Source organism: Neolamprologus multifasciatus, chromosome 8 (genome assembly GCF_963576455.1).
Source record: "Neolamprologus multifasciatus chromosome 8, fNeoMul1.2, whole genome shotgun sequence".
Taxonomy (NCBI): domain Eukaryota; kingdom Metazoa; phylum Chordata; class Actinopteri; order Cichliformes; family Cichlidae; genus Neolamprologus; species Neolamprologus multifasciatus.
The window spans coordinates 4108087-4128159 of NC_140446.1; the positions used below are offsets into that span (position 1 = coordinate 4108087).

The following is a 20073-nucleotide window of genomic DNA, read 5'->3' on the forward strand; positions in this document are numbered from 1 at the left end:
GGATTGTTTCAGACTCTGTTTAACAGCTGCACACAAAGAAACAGCAGTTCTGTAACCTGGTTTAATCTGTGAGACTGAACAGCTTCTGTTTGAAGGTAGAAATCTGACTGAAAAAATGTAGCAGGGTTCGATCTGTAGCGAGGACACAGTGTGTGGACTGTAGTCACGTCTACTAATGAGATAACTGATGACTAACAAAGGCATTCACGGTGTAACTTTGACTGCAGTGAAAATGAGTGAAACTAGTTTTTAGTTTTTCTAGTTTTATTGGCACAAAGAAAATTTCCCTTCATAAAGTAAATGGTCTGTATTTGTACAGCGCTTTACTAGTCCCTAAGGACCCCAAAGCACTTTACACACTCAGTCATCCACACATTCACACACTGGTGATGGCAGCTACATTGTAGCCACAGCCACCCTGGGGCGCACTGACAGAGGCGAGGCTGCCGGACACTGGCACCACCGGGCCCTCTGACCACCACCAGTAGGCAACGGGTGAAGTGTCTTGCCCAAGGACACAACGACCGAGACTGTCCAAGCTGGGGCTCGAACCAGCAACCTTCCGATTACAAGACGAACTTGCCACGATCGCCCGTGACCCGATATGTGGCGACCAGATAAAATATTAAATCCATGTGACAATGAGTGAAGTAACCGCCGACAACACAAAGCCTCAACTTCACGACAGGTTTATTGAAGCGACTGCCAATAAGAGCGTACGATCCTTTTGACTTAGACCTATGACAAGGTGCTGAATAATATTAGAGAGAGCCGAAGCCTGGAAGGTCTGCTAGCAACCAGCCATCAGCCACAAGTACCTAAAATATGTTTTCAAAAATTAATCTTCTTGGATGAATTTTTTTTAACTCCTTTTTGCATAAAAATGATTTTAAAAAACCTTCAAATAGAAATAAAATATGTCACTCACTCAAAAAATATTTATTCCCAAACAGCTGACTTTTCCATGTATTTCTTTGCATAAATATAATGTTAAATGTTACATTTAATGGAATTTGGTGAAATGAAATTTACTTGACTTGTATATAATTAGTTTATACCAACTTATTTTCCTTAATGATTAAAATAAACTTCTTTTTTATAAAGTTCATCTGCATTTTACTCAAAATGATTGCTTCATGTCCACGAGGGCAAAGAATCTGTTTTTTCAGCATCAGTAGAGCCATTTGTCTTTTAAATGATTGTCTCTGTCTCATGAGCGACCAGAGCCTCGAGCTTTCCCAAACAATTCTTATTTGTTCCTTAAAATATGCCAACCTTTAACCACAGAGGTGGGCGGTCAGAAAAAGAGCTCATATGACTTCTTCGCATGGATCATGAGTCTCGTCACCCAGTCCTAGAAATATCCCTTCAAGGATCTATCAGAAAAACATCTTAAAATAAAGCAGCAGAGAGACGGCTGGCTGGAGTTTTTAGTCACAACAACATTTGTCCAGCACAGATTTAGAAGTTGAAGATTAGAGCTGTTGGACTAAAACATAGTGAATGGGACGCATGACGTTTTTCAGTGTGGATGAGGCAGGGATTAAACATGCCCACGCTTAATCTCGGCGTAGACACCAGTAGGTTACATAAATCCACTTACAGCACAGATTACTGTTGGTCGAGGGGGGGGGGGAATCTGATCACAATGGATTTCTGAGGCACAGACAGTGGGCTTAGGCACAGATTTGCAGGAAGGTGGGTCTGTGTTTACGTGAAATCTTATCACAAGGCCTCATGTGGATTCTCCATATGTGAGCGTGTGCAAAATCAAATGCTTCCCAGTATTCCTGTTTCCAAACCAGGAGTGGATCCAGAGGGGCGGCACAAGCCCCCATGAAATCTGGTTGGCCCTCCTGCGAGGCTCAGGGATTACTAGCCCCTGGACCACATCCTCTGTTTACATCTCCTGTTGGAAAGTTGGCTCCAGAAAGAATATGCACAATCACTGCTGAGGAGACATAAAACAGCAACAGAAGAACAACAAAGAGATGCAGAAATGCCAAAAGGAGAGGTGTAAAATAATAAAGCCACAGTGAGATCACCAGTGCCAGAGAGGCACCAAATGAACACAAATGTGGATAAAATGAACTGCTGAGAGGCACAAACGCACAAAAGAAATCTACAAAATGACTGTGAAGTGAAAATAATACCACGAAGAGACTCGGAACAGCAAATAACATTTATTAAATGCAAAAGGAATTCAAAACTCCCCCCAAAATGGCACCAAAGATGTGTAACTTCCACTAAGAGACACACGAGTACCCTGAAATTACATAAATTGAATGCAAATGTATGAGCCAGAAGATGGAAACACAAGATTAGGGATGACACAAAATGACTGCAAAAGACACCAAAAGAATAAAGGTCTAAAGAACAACACAGAGACACAAAAACAACCAGAAAATAAAATAAAATTTAGACAAAATTATGCTAAAGTATCACAAGGATGTGTTAAATAATCCACACGAACACACAAACAGACCAAAAAGACAGAAATATTCCCAAATATATAAAATGTCAGCAAAGAAATGTAAAATTATTTTAAGGTTATTCAAAATGATATGAGAGACACAAACATAAATAGTCGCAATTTAAAAATGCATAAATCAGCAACAAATAGATACATTTCTAAAAAGCCGAGCAAAATGAATGTAAAGGGGAAACCGACCCAAGAACTTACTGAAGGGCAACAAACTTCTACAAAGACACCAAAAAAAGCCAAAAGTGACAAAAACAAGATCAAAAAATAAGATTTTAGAAGAAGAAAAACTAAATGTACAAAAATGGAAACTACACAAAGTACCACCAAACAAAATGCCTAAGATAGGAAAAGCACAATTTAAAAGAAAACTAGAAAGACTGCAGAAGGATGTTGTGAAATATGGGCTGAAAGTGATGAGTAAACCTTCCACAAAAAGATCCAAAAGTTACATAAAAATACTCCACAAGTACCACAAAATGATCGAAAATGACAGCAAATGAACAGAAAACAGACAAAAGAGACAAAACAACAATAAAGAAAATGACAGGAAAATAAGAGTTATTGCACAAAGGCTGACGAGAGTCCAAGAATTCCCAACGATTTGCAAAACTTGCACAAAAAACTCACAAACGTAAAAAAGTTAGTTTAAGAAATGTGAAAAAGAAAAGCCATAAAGAGATACAAAACCACTTCAAAAAGATGCAAATGTACCACAAAGTTAAAGACACAAAATGACAAGAAAAAGCTGCAAATATCTGCACAAAAAGGCCACAAAGAAAAAATGCGAACAGCATAATAAACGTTGCCGTTTTGTTCATTTTTCGTGGCATTTTTGCTGCTGTAACACAGTGAGACCTGTTACATGTTTGTGTTCGTTTAGACTTATTTTTCCCTAAATCCATCCACAGCTGTAGGATATTTAGAGATATTATTCCATATTTGAATTTTTACCATTATTCTTGGGGTTCGTTTATTGCCAGAAATACACAGTTTAATAATTAATTATGAACAGCTTTGCATTCAGATTTAAATTGAGCCTTGACAGCCCTGTTGGGAATGCTAACACCCACTCCTGTTTAAAATCACAGCGGGAGTCATCCGTCAAAAATCGAAAAAATAAAAGAGGATTTTTCGCCCTTTGAAGCGTCCTGTCTTATCCAGAGAGAAGAAAATAAGAACTGTTTCTGTGAATCAAAAGACTCATCCTGTGTTTCTCTTCTTCTTCTGCAGAAAAAAAGCAAGATGCACTACCAAATAGCCGTGATCATAAACTTCCTGGGTCACTGCATCTCCATGGTGGCGCTGCTCATAGCCTTCTTCCTCTTCTTGTGTTTGAGGTAAGTGTTGGTCTCGCTGCCACCAGTCCACTGATAATCCCCGATGTGACAGAGACGTCAGTATTTTCCAGATCCCAGTAGGTTCAAAGCGTCTCTGGTTCTTATTCAAAAACCCATTTGGTCATGGGATGAAACCTCCCCTATCTCAATCCCGCAGATGTAAAAAGGGTTTAGACGCCCGCAAAAACTAGGGCACATTTCACCCCACAATTGGGAATAATAGACCCGTCTCAAAACCGGGAGAAAACAGTCTCACGGAGGCCTGCCGGGACAATCGGTGGAGGCGGAAAAGGGTTTCTCTGGCAAACCGAAATAAGCCGTGCATTAACGAGAGAAAGGTCTTAGCACCCTCGACAGCCGGGGCTGTTATCGATCGCCGAGACACCCCCGGGGAGTGAGAAAAGCGTGAAAGGGCACAGAGAGACATAATAAGTAGAAGCTCTACAGGATAGCATTTATGCACAACCTGTGTTTGTGGGCCACAGTGGCATGAATAGAGAGAGGGGGAGGAAGAAGTGTCAGGCGGCTAAAAATGGCAGCTGAAGGAGTTTGGCATTTATTACTTACCTTCTTGACTTTGTAAAGAAACTGAGAACCATTTAAAGGAAAGCTGTCTGATGGAGGGAAACGCCGAGGCTGCTGTGCACTGGTGTGGATCTGGGAGGAAGGAGAGGAGCGCAGGGAAGAGCGAGGCGTAATGATCATTATAAAACAGTGCAATGAGCAGTTTGGCGTGTTTCTTGATAATCTTACTATAAAAGACAGTTTGAAGGGATTCTTTCCACAGAAGCTCACGAGTCTCCCGCTTAATCTAACAACAATGCAGATTTATGCAGCGGACATGAAGTTTAATAAGTTCTGACTGTTTCCAAGAGCTGCATTCATAATCTCCTGTTATTTATCAGAATGGCACATTCCTCGGGTTTGTGCTGGTTTTGAATTCTTTGGGAAAATATGAATTCGAGCTTCAACGGTTTGAAATTTAGGTTATTGTTTGGATTTTTCTCTTTTAGTTGATCTTAGGCTTCATTTCCTGTGACGTCACCGGGTTGTGATGGTTATTCTAGCGATCAGTCTCAGTTTTGCATCGTGTATTTCAGTTCATGTGTTGGTTTAATTTCTCGCTGTCTCTGTTTGTCCTCCAGGATTCCTTCATCTCTGTCCTCATGTTCACTTTGTTTTGGGCTGTTTTCTTATCTCACACTTGTTGAGTGTTAGCACCCAGGTCTGTTTCATTCGCCTTCGGTTACTTCTTGTTTTACTTTGATAGGGTTTTTATTTCTGCTTCCTGTTTGTCTCCCATCAGTTTTATTTATAAATCCTCAAATATCAATTCAATTTTATTTATATAGCGCCAAATCACAACAAAAGTCTCCTCAAGGCGCTTCATAGATACAGAGAAAAACCCAACAATCATATGACCCCCTATGAGCAGCACTTTGGCGACAGTGGGAAGGAAAAACTCCCTTTTAACAGGACGAAACCTCCAGCAGAACCAGGCTCAGGGAGGGGCGGGGCCATCTGCTGTGATTGGTTGGGGTGAGAGAAGGAAGACAGGATAAAAGACATGCTGTGGAAGAGAGACAGAGATTAATAACAGATATGATTCAATGCAGAGAGGTCTGTTAACACATAGTGAGTGAGAAAGGTGACTGGAAAGGAAAAACTCAATGCATCATGGGAATCCCCCGGCAGCCTACATCTATTGCAGCATAACTAAGGGAGGATTCAGGGTCACCTGGTCCAGCCCTAACTATATGCTTTAGCAAAAAGGAAGGTTTTAAGCCTAATCTTAAAAGTAGAGATAGTGTCTGTCTCCCGAATCCAAACTGGAAGCTGGTTCCACAGAAGAGGGGTCTAAAAACTGAAGGCTCTCCCTCCCATTCTACTTTTAAATACTCTAGGAACAACAAGTAGGCCTGCAGAGCGAGAGCGAAGTGCTCTAATAGGGTGATATGGTACTACAAGGTCATTAAGATAAGATGGGGCCTGATTATTTAAGACCTTGTATGTGAGGAGCAGGATTTTGAATTCAATTCTGGATTTAACAGGAAGCCAATGAAGGGAAGCCAAAACAGGATATCAGTAACAGTCGCTTCAAGGCACTTTATATTGTAAGGTAAGGACCCGTCAAGATTAGAGAGAAAGCAACAACAATCAGACAGCCCCCTATGAGCAGGCACTTGGCGACAGTGGGAAGGAAAAAATCTCTTTTAACAGGAAGGAAGCTGGCAGAACCAAGCTCAGGGAGGGGCGGCCATGTGCACAACCGAAAGAGAGGACCAAAGACACGCTGTGAAAAAGAGCCAGAGATTAATAATGCCTGATGATTAAATGCAGGGAGCTGTATAAACACAGCCAGCAGCCCTGACTATATGCTTTATCAAAAAGGAAGGTTTTAAGCTCAATGTCAAAAGCAGACAGGGGTGTTTGTCTCCTGAATCCAAACTGGGAGCTGGTCCAGAGAAGAGGGGCCTGAAATCTGGAGGCTCCAAAAAACCAGAAGTAAACCAGCACTTTAAAGTGTTTTATTGTTGTCATGAGGTACTTTGAGGTCATTAAGATAAGCTGGGGCCTGATTAAAACCTTGTATGTGAGTTAAATTAGCTTCTTAATCTAACAGGGAGCCAATGAAGAGGAGCCAGCATGGGAGAAATATGCTCTGTCCTTCTAGTCCCTGTCATTCTCTTCACTTGTCTCATTACCCTCCTGCTGGTCCTTCCATAATCAGCCCTCTTTGATTATCCCATCTTCCACTTCAGGCTTTCTCAAAAGTGTCTGTTATGTTTGGTTATGCTCCCTGTGCATTACCCTCCACGAGTGCCTGGATTTGATTTGTCTTTGTTTGACATTTTAGACTTCTGGAATTTGTTCAGTCCTAAGTGAAAGACTGTTTAAAAACAAGCCATGTGTGGGTGTAGTCTAATAATCCGTACAGTAAACTGTTTGATTACTAATGTCTGTTAATAAATGATTATCTTTGGATTTTGAGCTGTTGGTAAGACAAAAGAAGGAATTTTACTTATTCTGCTTAATGAGGACAAGTATGTGGCATGAACTAAGCTACACACCACAGCATCTGCAGTGCCCATCCCTAGCTGAGCTTTTACAACGCAGGAGTCAATAAGCAACATAATCCGTGGAATAAATATACACATTAAGAAATATTAATCTCAGAGCACAGCTGAGATATAGATCAGCGGGACAGCACAGGACGCAAGCTGCAGCATAATAAGGCCCCATTTAACAAGGCTGCACATTATTCATGACTGTTCCCAATTTAAAAACACCAAACAGGAAACTGTGTGTTCCGAAATGAGGATTTACATAATGGCACCTTTCAATTTCCAGTAGATGTTACTGAGCCCAGAGCTTTCAGAAGAACCAGGAGGTCTGTGAGCACCTGATGAGCCTGAGCCTGAACTTTGCATATTTAATTTATTAAGAACAATTTTCAATTCAGTACAATTCAATGTTATATATACAGCACCAAATCACAGCAACAGTCGCCTCAAGGCTCTTTATATTATAAGGTAGAACCTACAATAATACATACAGAGAAAAACCCAACAATCACACGACCCTCTATGAGCAGCACTTTGGCGACAGTGGGAAGGAAAAACTCCCTTTTAACAGGAAGAAACCTCCGGCAGAACCAGGCTCAGGGAGGGGCGGGGCCATCTGCTGTGATTGGTTGGGGTGAGAGAAGGAAGACAGGATAAAGACATGCTGTGGAAGAGAGACAGAGATTAATTAGAGGTGGGAATCACCATACATCCCACAATACGATATTATCACAATACTTAACGCACGATACGATATTATTGCAATTTTTAAAAATATTTTGCGATATTCAGATTCTGTACATAAAGGTAAACTTTATCAATATTCATTTTATCTAATATCAAAGTCTCACACTCAGTCTTTCATTTCAGTTTGATTGTTGACAAACTGAACGGTTTGTATTACAGTCTAGTCCAACTTAACTGAATCAACCATCTGGTACAATTATAGCTATTCTGAACTATTTGAAAGTAAATTAAAACAAAATATAATTTTACATTAAATAAAAAAGTTTTAAACTTAATTAAAATAAAACATGTCTTAAATTAAAATAAGTAAACTGTCATGTTTATTGCTGCCATAAAAACAAGTTAAACACATTTGGACAGTGAAGGAATGTCAGGATTCTTGCTCAGAAAAAGGATCAACATGCTCTGAAGTCAGAGCACAAAAACCTTTTTTGTAACAAAATATCGATTTCTGCTGTCCCTGTATCCATACATTGTTAGCAAACAAAATATCACCATACTACACAGTATCGATTTTTTCCCCCACCCCTAAGATTAATAACATGTAACTCAATGCAGAGAGTCTATTAACACATAGTGAGTGAGAAACAATCAGTTTGTCATTAGTTAAACCTTGTTTGTAGCAGGTTAGACTCCCTTTTGTCAGTTGCTGCAAATCCATGATGAGAATCTCATGTTCTCATCTCATGAGATTGGTGATTGTGGAGGCCGTCTGAATGCATTAAACCCATTGTCCTGTTCAAGAAACCAGTTTGAGATGATTTGAGGTTTGTGACATGTTGTGTTATCCTGCTGGATGCAGTCATCAGGAGGTGGGTACACTGTGGTCTTAAAATGATGCCCGTGGTCAGCAACAACATTCAAATTGACGCTACCATCTGAATGCTGCAGCACTGCTGCATGATGGAACACTCAGACCAGCCCGTGCCACGTTCAGGGTCACTTAAATAACCGTTATTCCCAGTTCTGATGCTTAATTTAGCCTTCAGCTGGTCGTCGTGACCATGTCTGCTTATCTAAACGCATTGAGTTACTGCCTTGTGATTACCTGAGTAGTTCCACCAATCACTTAAAACATACACAGTTTATTTGTTTGTTTGTTTTGTTTATTTTTAGCTGACAAACAAGGATCAGGCTGAAGTCATTAAGTAATCTGAACGAATGGAATATTTCTATCCAATTAAAATGAATGCGCTTTTTTTCTGCGAGGTGCCTTCAGGTACGCTCAAATGGACCTCGGGATAATTAGTTGACTGCAGTTTTAAATGAGGTCGTCTGTCGCTTTGAACCCTAACCGAAGAACGCCAGCAGCATGAAGAAGTATCAATTAATGTGTTCAATTAACCACCACCACCCGAAGGCCTCTGTCTTTAACAGATAACAGATAGTGCCTGGTCTCGTTTTTATCAAAGACACAAGCAGTTTAAGTAACGCTACACAAGCTTTAGTAGACCACAAATCAAACCATTTTAAATGAAAGCAAGCAAAACACAACAAAGTCTAATAAATCTTAAGAGCATGTAGCAAAAATTTAGGGTAATCTTCCTCCTAAACACTCAGTCGTTCCTTTCCATCATTTATCCTGTGCTACAAACTTGCAGAGCGTACTGTTGGTGTTACTGTGATTAAGGTGGATGGAGTATTTGTTCCTGTTGTTTCTGTAGACAAAGGTCCGATAACCTCACTGTTTCTCAAATATCTGCTCCAGTGACGGGAAAATAGGAAGAGGCGAGTGTTACTGAGGAGTGTTTCTGAAGTTAAAGATGTTTTTCCGAGCAGAAATGTCAAAAGCAGCTGTGGGTTGTCCAACTTTAAACTTAACAAGCAGTGTGAATGGGACAAAGCAGTGACAGGAAATTGGAAGAAACGCCGCTTAATTGGCCATCATTTTAAAATTTTTGGTGCTGACCACCAGTGTTGGTCAAGTTACTTGGAAAAAGTAATCTGTAACTAATTACTGATTACTTCCCCCAAAAAGTAATCCCGTTACTTTACTGATTACTTATTTTCAAAAGTAATTACTTAGTTACTTAGTTACTTTTTAAAAACACGATTTACAACCTGAATAGGTGATAAAGCGATAGATCTTTCAGCCCAATTCTACTTTTTCTGCATAATCCATCATACAAAATGTAATCAAATGGAAAAGTCTCTTTTTAAAACTTGTTTTATTAGTTTTAATCTTTTAACTTTATGCATCAAGCAAAAAATTAATTATATGCAACATTCTCTGACTGGAAGAAATTAGTTTAACATTTAAACCTATTTTCTGCACATTCCAGCACATAAAATAAAATATTTTTTGTGTGTGTTTACACTCAGTCTTTCAAATAGATGCAAGTAAAACACAGCAGAAAATAAATAAAGTCAAAGACTAGCGGTCCTGTTGCTCTATTTTCACCTGTAAAGCAGGAGTGGGGCAGGCGGAGGTTTACCCTGGTGCAGGTGTGCCGCGGTCAGTGGAAGAATCTGCGAGTTTCTCTGTGAGTTTCCCATTACATCGTTGCTACTCGGTGCTTGCTCTGAACTTTAGGAAGTTAAGTTTTCTTCCCACACACAACGGACACTAATGTTTTTGTCACTTTTTATGGAATCAAACTCAAAGTAAGGTCAGTACTTCCACGCTTTAAACGCTGCACGCTCATACTCTCTCACGCACTCGATATATGATCCATTGTTGATCTGCACACAGCTGTTGTCACGAACATTGCACTTGGTTACGTCACTGTCATGAGACATTCCCGCAAAAAACTCACGGTTTTAGTAACGCAGTAATGCAGCGTTCCTACGGGAAAGTAACGGTAATCTAATTACCGTTTTTGCAATAGTAATCCCCTACTTTACTCGTTACTTGAAAAAAGTAATCGGATTACAGTAACGCGTTACGCGTTACTGCCCATCTCTGCTGACCACATCCAAGTATCAGGTTGTGCAGCTGGTCGCTATGCAGATGGACGAGTGCAGCATTGTTGTGGATTATTTCGTGGCACAAAACACACTTTTGCACCTAATTTGGAAAAAATGTGATAAAATGTGAAGAGCAAATGGTAAAAAAATAGTCATTTTAATATTTCATACACTGTAGTACCATCAGGTGGTGAAGTTGTACAGAGACCTATCAGTTGAAACGACCACATCCCCTAATAATTCACAACTAAAGAGCAAAAGTGCTCGTTGGAGCAGGCCTCAAGTGGCCATTAGAGGAACTGCAGTTTGCATACTTTGATGTTGCCTTCATTTTACAGCCTTTGAAGTTGCTGCTTATTGTGAACATCTGACCTAAATTTAACTATGAAGTGAAGACTTATGAGATCTATACTGCAACCATAATGTTCTTTAATCTGGAGCAAAAACTGGGGAGTGAGTTGGAAAACAAATAAATAATAAGGCCTGCAGGAAAGCAGTCATTGTGTTTTGCACCTAACAGCAAATAGAAAATGTAATTTGTGTTTATGCTTCAAAGGCAAAGGTACGCAGAGAAGTAAAAGTCCTGCACCAGCAATAAAAGTCAGGAGGAAGAGAAGTTGGCTTTCAGAGTCTCCATCAGAAAGCAGCAGGTGGATGCCAAAATTCTGAAGTTACAGCAGGTCGTACCTCCTCATACTTCATTTCCTTTTACGCGACAAAGAACACTTCCATTTCTCCCCTTCCTGGACACATTTACGCACTGATCCCTGGCAATAAAACCCCTGTTATCACACAGCATATGGCACCTCTTCAACAGAAAACAGTCAGCTCCCTGATGTTAGCCGGCTGACTTGTTTATATAAAAAAGCATGTGTTCATGTGAGTGTCAACAAACGTGACACATGTCTTGCTCAAGGACCGTTTGAGAGAAGTCAGTAAATAAGCATCCCTGCGACGAGTGAACATGCAGCTCTACCTGCTGAGCAGCTGCTGCCCCACTTTGGTTGATGCCTATAAATACTCAGCTGTAAAAACTGTCATTTCAGTTCAGTTATTCATCCAAAACTGACCCAGAATCAGAAAGTGGAACTCATTCAGCCTCCTAAATGTTGTATCAGGTTTCTAAGAGTTATAGCTGTCACTGGTGACGCATGTAACAGCATCTTAAACCGGGTGTTTCTTACTGAAACGCACCTCAGGATTCGCACGTTTTCCCTACATGCGCGGACAAATCTATAACACCGACTCCTCGAGTTGATCTGACTGCAGTGAATCTTAGCCTTAGTGGAGCTCCTCACTGCAGACTGTGAGTGTGCTACATGGCGTAATACTTACAGTGAAAAGCTTACTGTGCAATAATTCAGGTTAAAAAAAAAAAACAGGCCACCCAGGCCACTTGGATTACCAGGGATCCATCTTCTTACCGTTCACACTGTCAAAACTGTGAACTGTGAACGCTGAGAAGCAAAGTTAAGTTTTGTGCTCCAAATTTATCTGGAAGAGACTCTCAGAGAGACAGAAATCCGAACCATCCTCATTTAAGAGAGGGGCACAGCGGCGGTAAAGTCAGCAAATCTTCTAAAATGTCATCGTGATCTTACCTGCATACCAAACAGTGTCTGCAGCAGAATCACTGGGAACACGGTGGCCATGCTGAGCATAAATCCAGCACCATCCGAGCTGAGACCACGTTTCTATTTTCAGCAGAAGACTGAACATCGTTTCCTCTGGAGAATCTTCATTTTTCCTGGTGTGTCAAATGGATTATTACATCTGCCAAGAGGGTTATGTTCTTGTCGTCTGTCAGTCTCTCCTCCTGTTTGCAGGATTTGGGAAAACTACCCGGCAAACATTTTGACGTTGAGTACCTGCCAGATGACAGTCTTTTCTCAACGCCTAGTCTCGGCGGAAAAGTCGACATCAGCGACAGAACGTCAATGACATAATGTCCGGGACAAAAAATGTGTACGATAAATGTTTTATTTAATCCTTTTATCAATAAATGGAGAAAAAACGTTAAACAAATCGTGTTAGGACAGCTACCATGACAGCAACTCAAACTGGCACCCTCTGATTTTCCTGTCAACAGAAAAGGAGGACACTGATTGGTCAAGGAGCCAATTCCTTTGTAGTGTTGACTGGTTATAACTTCATATTAGTAGCACTGTCAGTGGCTTTTTATATTAAGATACTCAAAATCAACTGGACAAACTAACATCCTTTTAAATATAAGGTGTGTTTTAAATTTTGAATGCGAATCCTTTGCAGTGTCTGACTGCCTGAAGTCTCGCCTGTGATAAAATGCTGTTTCCTCCCTTGAGATGCTTTGCCTGCAGCTACCTTCAGTTGCTGCTTGTTTGTGGGTTCTCTTCCCTCTGTGCCTTCTGCTCTGTTTGGCTGAGATCAGGTAACTGATGTGTCGAGATTCTTGGGTTGCTTTTCCAGTTTGCTTTGGATCATTATCTATTTGCACTGTGAAGGGTTGTCTGATCTAAGCAGAGAGTACAGCCCTGTATACTTCACGATTCATTCCACTGCTTCTATCAGCAGTCATATCATCAATAAATACTAGTGACCCAGTTGTGCTGGCAGCCGTGCACGCCCATACGATGCCCTCCGTGATGTGGCGCGCTTCAGATTAGGAACGGTTTCTCTCCTCGTGTCAGGAAATGCATGGAGACGAGACCTAAATGCAAACTGCAGAGTCAGACTAGAAGAAAACAAAAAGTGAATCTTTACTGTGGCCGACGTCCAAAAACACAGAAGAAAGCAGCAGGGAACACCGTAGGAACTTCACAGGGCTGAAACACAGCGTGACACAACTAAAAACACAGGCTATAAATACACATGAAACAGGAGGGAAACTAAACACAGCTGAATGTGATCAAGGTAAACAACAGACAGGAGGTAAAACCAGAGACAAGACATGGGAGAATGTGATTAGCAAAGTAAAGCTGAATGCGAGTAAACTGACACTGAGAGATCAAACCAGCTAAAATATACACATATATGTAATAATCAAGCTAAGAACAAAGAAATCTTAATGAAGGAGAACCTAAAAGTCCAGAAACACCTTCTCATTTTTTCCCATCATTCTTCACCTTGTTTTCATTTATCCACTAATTTTTTTATATATTTATTTTTCCAGAACTCTTCAGGCTCTTCTAGATGTTTTCAAAGTCTAATCTGACCTTCCTGATCTTCAGTGTAACCAGTGGTTTGCACCTTGTTCTGAAACCTCTGTATTTACATTCATAAAGGTGTCTCTTGATTGTAGTCTTTAACCCTTTAAAACCGGTCAGAGCGGGCACGCTCCGTTTTGCGTAACTATTTTTAAATCCCGGTAGCTCTGCAACCACGTAAGCTAGCGCAATAATTTTTTTTGCATATGAAACCGGAGGAGTTGTACTTACATCTTATGCCATCAGCTTGTCCTCGGTCACAGTTTCCTTCCACATATAGCTTTGCAAAAACTGCATAAAAGCACTTGCAGCAACAAAAACATAATATTCCAGAAACACGCCTTGCCGATCTGATCAGCTGTTCGTAACACTTCCTACATCCATCAGCGCGAACTATCCGCCATGACCTGCCCGAAACCGGAAGTGATGTCATTTTCGCAGAAATGTAGTTTTTTTTTTACCATCAGGGCCTCATGAGCCTATACTGGTGTTTTTAAAAGTTATCTTTGACTTTATGACTTTCTGTGTCGTTTCTGAGATGCTTAGGACTCATATTGCACTGCTGGAAATAGTTTATTTTGATGCATATGCTGTTTTTTTTGCAAATTTGCACTATAATATTTATTTTCGTTTTTCCTGCAGTGTATAAAAATTGGTGTATTTCAAAAATAAAACTATGAAGACACTTAAAATAAATTTCCTGTGGTGGGAAACTATTTTGTGCAACTTTTTTGTATTTACAGTTTTGAGGGATAAGCCTCTTAAATTTCTCTAACTAGAAATATATGTTAAAAAAACAAAAACTATTCTCAATTTTTTTGTAGTTTATTGCACTTTTTTGCAATTTATGTAATTACTATGCACTTAATGCAGACATATTATTAAAACCTGGGCTATAATGGTTGTATTGATGTATAGCAACTTGAAATGCTCCCAAAAATGGCTCCACAGCATGTAAAAATATAATATCAGCTCTGGCGGACTTGGTTCTATGGTAGGTCTTAAAGGGTTAACAATGATACATCTACTTCCCCCATATTTTGGACTTGATTAGATGTTCAGTCAAATAGTTCTGTCTAAATGCACTTCAGGTGTCGTCTGTGGCCCTTTTGGGCCTTTCGGTGTTGCTGACCAGTGCATTCGTCATTTTTAAGAATGCACCAGGTTTGTTGATTTGGCAGGTCCTAAGGTTTCTGCTCTGGCTGTAATAGGTTTATTTTGTGATCTCAGGCTAATGATGATCGTGGCTCAAGAGTTGGGAGTTCGCCAATCGGAAGGTTGCCGGTTCGAGCCCCGGCTTGGACAGTCTCGGTCGTTGTGTCCTTGGGCAAGACACTTCACCCGTTGCCTACTGGTGGTGGTCAGAGGGCCCGGTGGCGCCGGTGTCCGGCAGCCTCGCCTCTGTCAGTGCGCCCCAGGGTGGCTGTGGCTACAATGTAGCTGCCATCACCAGTGTGTGAATGTGTGTGTGAATGTGTGGATGACTGAGTGTGTAAAGCGCTTTGGGGTCCTTAGTAAAGCTTTACAAATACCATTTACCATTTTACCTTTTTGTCCTTCATTCTAGGAGTTACTTGGTTCAAGACTTGGAATCAACTCGAGCTCATTCATCTGCTTAATTTCCTACAAAATAACAACGGGAACAAGACTCAGACATGTAGCTGCTCATCAGCCGACTGATCCATTACTGTCTAAAATATTGGATGGGTATAAAAAGGGCAGTAATTTCGAAACGGAACTTGAATCACATCTTGGTTGTTTGATTTAAAATTTATTGTGGTGGCGTACAAATGCAAAGCTACAAATTTGTGTCTGCGGTCGTCGTATGATTCTGGACCTTCTGTATGTTCAGCATCACATGAATGAAAACCCAGATCAAGTATGATTGTAATATAAAATAATAACATTTAAAAAAGAAAGCGTCATTGTGAGATTAGAAGAAAAGAAAAACAAATTTACTGCGCCTTTAACAAAGACTTGTTTGCAGGAGCATGTAGCCATTCTCTTAATTAGGTCCCATCAGGCCACACTGCCCCCACAGGCAGTATGCCGAGGGCAGCGAGGTGCTTGCTGTGCTCCTGGCGTGGTGGCAACATTATAACAGGATGTGGGGAAATTATCTTCTCCTTTGTGGAACAACGGGATTAAAAAAACACAAAGTTATTTGATTTTTATCATCTCAAGGCTGCTTTTAAAACCTTATTTAAAATGACATTGTGATTAATCCAAACAGTGTTCGAGCTTTTTGAAGCCTGCTATGTTACTAATGGTGTAGAGCGTCTTCAGAGAGAAATAAAAAACATGATATAATTTGTACAACGTGCAATATAATAAATAAGTAAATACAATGCTGATGGAAAATGCTGCTCATGCATCTGCTCAGTCAGCACAAAGCCAGTGAAAGTGACACCTATTAAGAATTAATGCATGCTGAAAAATAAATCACGTCACTCATGCTTGGCAGAAGAGGAAGCGGCCTTCCTGCGGCTGATAATGCCGTCAGCTGGTGACGGCGAACGCGGCCGTCACTGCAGCGAGCGAGGACGGTTTGCTCAGTCCGTGCAGTCGTATGTTTCTATTTTCAAGCGCTCGCTCTGAGGCACTTGGGCAGATTTTAATTGTATCCTCGAGTGAATTTATTTACCGCATTTAAAAAAAGAAAAAAACATCAAGCTTTCAGGGCATTACACAAACAAAAGAGTAGAGCGGGACTTAAGTCTTACTTCTTATTATATAAGTGAGGATTGATGGGAAATGTTCCTTTTGAGGCTACATCAGCTCGTTATTCTTATCCATCAGCTTCATTTTCTGTGTTTCCCATATTATAATTTGTAATAAGTTACACTGTAACTGTCAAAAATAGACTCAAACTCAGCAGGAGGAGATAATTAAATCAGATATTTCCTGCCAGCTTTGCTCACATGTTTGCTTTTAAACTACATATATATTTTTAATCTTTCCTCTCAGAATTAAATTAAGCTCGTGACCTAACAACAAGAGAAAAGTTGGAAAAGCAGCATCAGCAGTTGAGTTTTCCCTCCTTCTGTTCTCACAGGAGCATCCGCTGCCTGAGAAACATCATCCACTGGAACCTCATAACCGCCTTCATCCTGAGGAACGCCACCTGGTTCATCGTCCAAATGACCATGAGCCCCGAGGTGCACGAGAGCAACGTGGTATGAGCCCATTTATGTGAGCTTTAATACAAAAAACCACTAAACTTTGGTTTTAAAGTAAAGGAGATGTTTAACAGTATTTTTAATGCCTTAAAAACAAAATGAGATGAGCCAAATATATTTATTGGGTGAAATGTTCCTTCAGCGCCAGAACTCTCTAGCTTAGTTTGACTTAATCCCATAAACAGTCCTGCTGATGGAAGAAGAACATGTGTATTAATCCAGGTGTGAAACTAGTTCCTAACAAATGCCGGCAGACCTCTGTGTGTCAGCCTGTGTAGGAAAATTTTTACTCTTTTTATTCAATTCAGTTGAGTCGAATCTCACTGACACATCACCAACAACAAGCACTACAACAGTCACCTGTTATATTGTAAAGATCTTACGATATTAGAGAGAAAACCCACCAACAACAATGAAACGACCCTGTGAACAAGCACTTGGTGACACCAGGAAGGAAAAACTCCCTTTTAACAGGAAGAAGCCTCTGACAGAACCAGGCTGGACCACGTAAATAATGGATATAAAGTCTATATGTTAGATAGTTCGAAGAGCCACCTCCACAGGACAAGACTCAGCAGTCCATCTGCATCTTAAGGTCAAAGGTCACTCTTTGAGGATGCCAATGTTCACATTTTGGACAGAGAGGACAGATGGTTTGAAAGAGGAGTGAAAGAAGCATCTATGTCCACTGTGAGCGACCATCTTTGAACAGAGGCGGTGGTTTACGACACCAACTCTCTGCCATCTATAATCCAGTTTTGAGATCCCTCCCCAGACGCCTTAACGCCCACTCACATCCTGGGACATCTGACCTCAGGAATTCGCATGATAAGGTGGGGCCAGGTTTCACAATGAGCTCACCCAAAACTCTGGCTGATTGGGACCCACACCCAGTTCCACACCTTGGCTCAGGCGATTAGAGGATCATCAGGGGGTCCTTTTGTCCCTCTGTGGGGGGAAACTCCCACTAGGTTTAAATCTGGGACTCTCCACCATTTGACCTTAGAACTGAAGAAGCTTCTCGGATGAAGGTGAAACGTCTTCAAGCAACTTAAAGAAGTCCAGACGCTTTTCTTTGCAAGCTCCTTTGACTACGATGACCTGGATGACTGAGAACCTTCACAGACGTTATAGTTAGATTGAAATATTTTTGTTTACTGAATTAAATTATTTATTGGACATAACAAAAAAGAAACACATTAATGCATTAAGGTATAAAAGTATGTCTTCCATAATAAGTTTAAGCTTGATTAGTTTAAATTGTTCTCAGAATGTAGAAATATTTACATTTTTGCCTTTAATTTGTCAGGTGGAAGTAAAACTAGAACAGGAGCAAGTACGAAGCCATGGATAACAGCTTGTAGATGTGGCAGTTTTTAGTAGTATTATCAGTTTGTCTTGGCTGAATTTAATTCACTAACTACACATTTAAGTCTGCGTAAATGCAGATAATTGTTTTCCTTTTGCAGATATGGTGTCGCCTTGTGACCGCCTCCTTCAACTATTTCCACTCCACCAACTTCTTTTGGATGTTTGGAGAGGGCTGCTACCTCCACACCGCCATCGTCCTCACCTACTCCACCGACAAGCTCCGCAAGTGGATGTTCATCTGCATCGGCTGGTGTAAGCAGCCTTACTGCTTTTATCTTGAATTATCTGCATTAAAAAAACACTTCTACAGTTATCAGTTAATATTTAACAATATTTAGCCAAAAGGACATTTTGGGAAAATGGGAAACATTTACCAAAATTCTCTGGCAGAGCCTCTGATTAAATCGATCAGTTCAGTAGATTTTTTAGATTTTTTTTTCTTTGCTTAACCCTTTAAAGCCGGTCGGAGCGGGCACGCCCTGTTTTGCGTAACTATTTTTAAATTCCGGTAGCTCTGCAACCATGGAAGCTAGCGCATATGAATATGAAAAGTTGTACTTACATCTTATGCCATCAGCTTGTCACGGTTTCCTTCCACATATAGCTTTGCAAAGACTGCGTAAAAACCACTTGCAGCAACAAAAACATAATATTCCAGAAACACACTTTGCCGATCCGATCAGCTGTTTGTAACACTTCCTACGTCCATCAGCTTGAACTATCGCATGTCCGCCATGACCTGCCCGAAACCGGAAGTGACGTCATTTTGCGGAAATGTGGTTTTTTTTTTCCATCAGGGCCTCATGAGCCTATACTGGTGTTTTTAAAAGTTATCTTTGACTTTATGACTTTCTGTGTCGTTTCTGGGATGTTTAAGACTCATATTGCACTGCTGGAAATAGTTTATTTTGATGCATATGCTGCTTTTTTGCAAATTTGCATTATAATATTTATTTTCGTTTTTCCTGCAGTATATAAAAATTGGTGTATTTCAAAAATAAAACTATGAAGACACTCAAAATAAATTTCCTGTGGTGGGAAACTATTTTGTGCAACTTTTTTGTATTTACAGTTTTGAGGGATAAGCCTCTTAAATTTCTCTAACTAGAAATATATGTTAAAAAAACAAAAACTATTCTCAATTTTTTTGTAGTTTATTGCACTTTTTTGCAATTTATGTAATTACTATGCACTTAATGCAGACATATTATTAAAATTTGGACTATAATGGTTGTATTGATGTATAGCAACTTGAAATGCTCCCAGAAATGGCTCCACAGCAGGTAAAAATATAATATAAGCTCTGGCGGACTTGGTTCTATGGTAGGTCTTAAAGGATTAAATAACCACTTAATGACAAATCTAAGAGCTTTTTAACAAATCTTATCTACTTACCAAACTAAGCCTAATCATCATTGACTAAAAACAAGTTACAATAGATCAGGACGGTGCAGCAGCTTGTAAATGGCTTTAAAGGTGATGGTGGTGTAAAATCCAGTTTTAAAGGGCTGCATTGCAGGCTCAGTGTCGTACTCCAGTCATCTGACGCACACAAAAATATATGGAAACAGCTTTTTTACTACTTCAGGCATATTAAAATATGTATAAACAGACAAAGCAAGGAAAAAACAAACAAATATCTGACACCAGCTGACGCACGCAAGGATGCAAATATGATGAAACTCTGAAAGAACTAATACATTCACACACCATCAAGTGGCATTTTATTAGCAGTACTGGATTGAAGCCACACTCATGCATACTTTGAGAATTTTTTACAAAGCAAACCAACTGGTTTAA

At 40.2% G+C, this 20073-nt stretch overlaps 1 protein-coding gene across 2 annotated transcripts in view; it reads left to right on the forward strand.

Annotated features, from left to right (window-relative positions):
- Positions 1-20073, forward strand: part of LOC146512238 (corticotropin-releasing factor receptor 1) — a 124660-nt gene that overhangs the window by 71267 nt on the left and 33320 nt on the right. For both annotated transcript variants that reach the window (XM_085171236.1, XM_085171237.1), the window contains 3 exons: positions 3716-3822; positions 16779-16899; positions 18372-18525. In XM_085171236.1, the coding sequence (XP_085027362.1) occupies positions 3716-3822; positions 16779-16899; positions 18372-18525 (382 nt within the window). The remainder of the gene's footprint in view (positions 1-3715; positions 3823-16778; positions 16900-18371; positions 18526-20073) is intronic.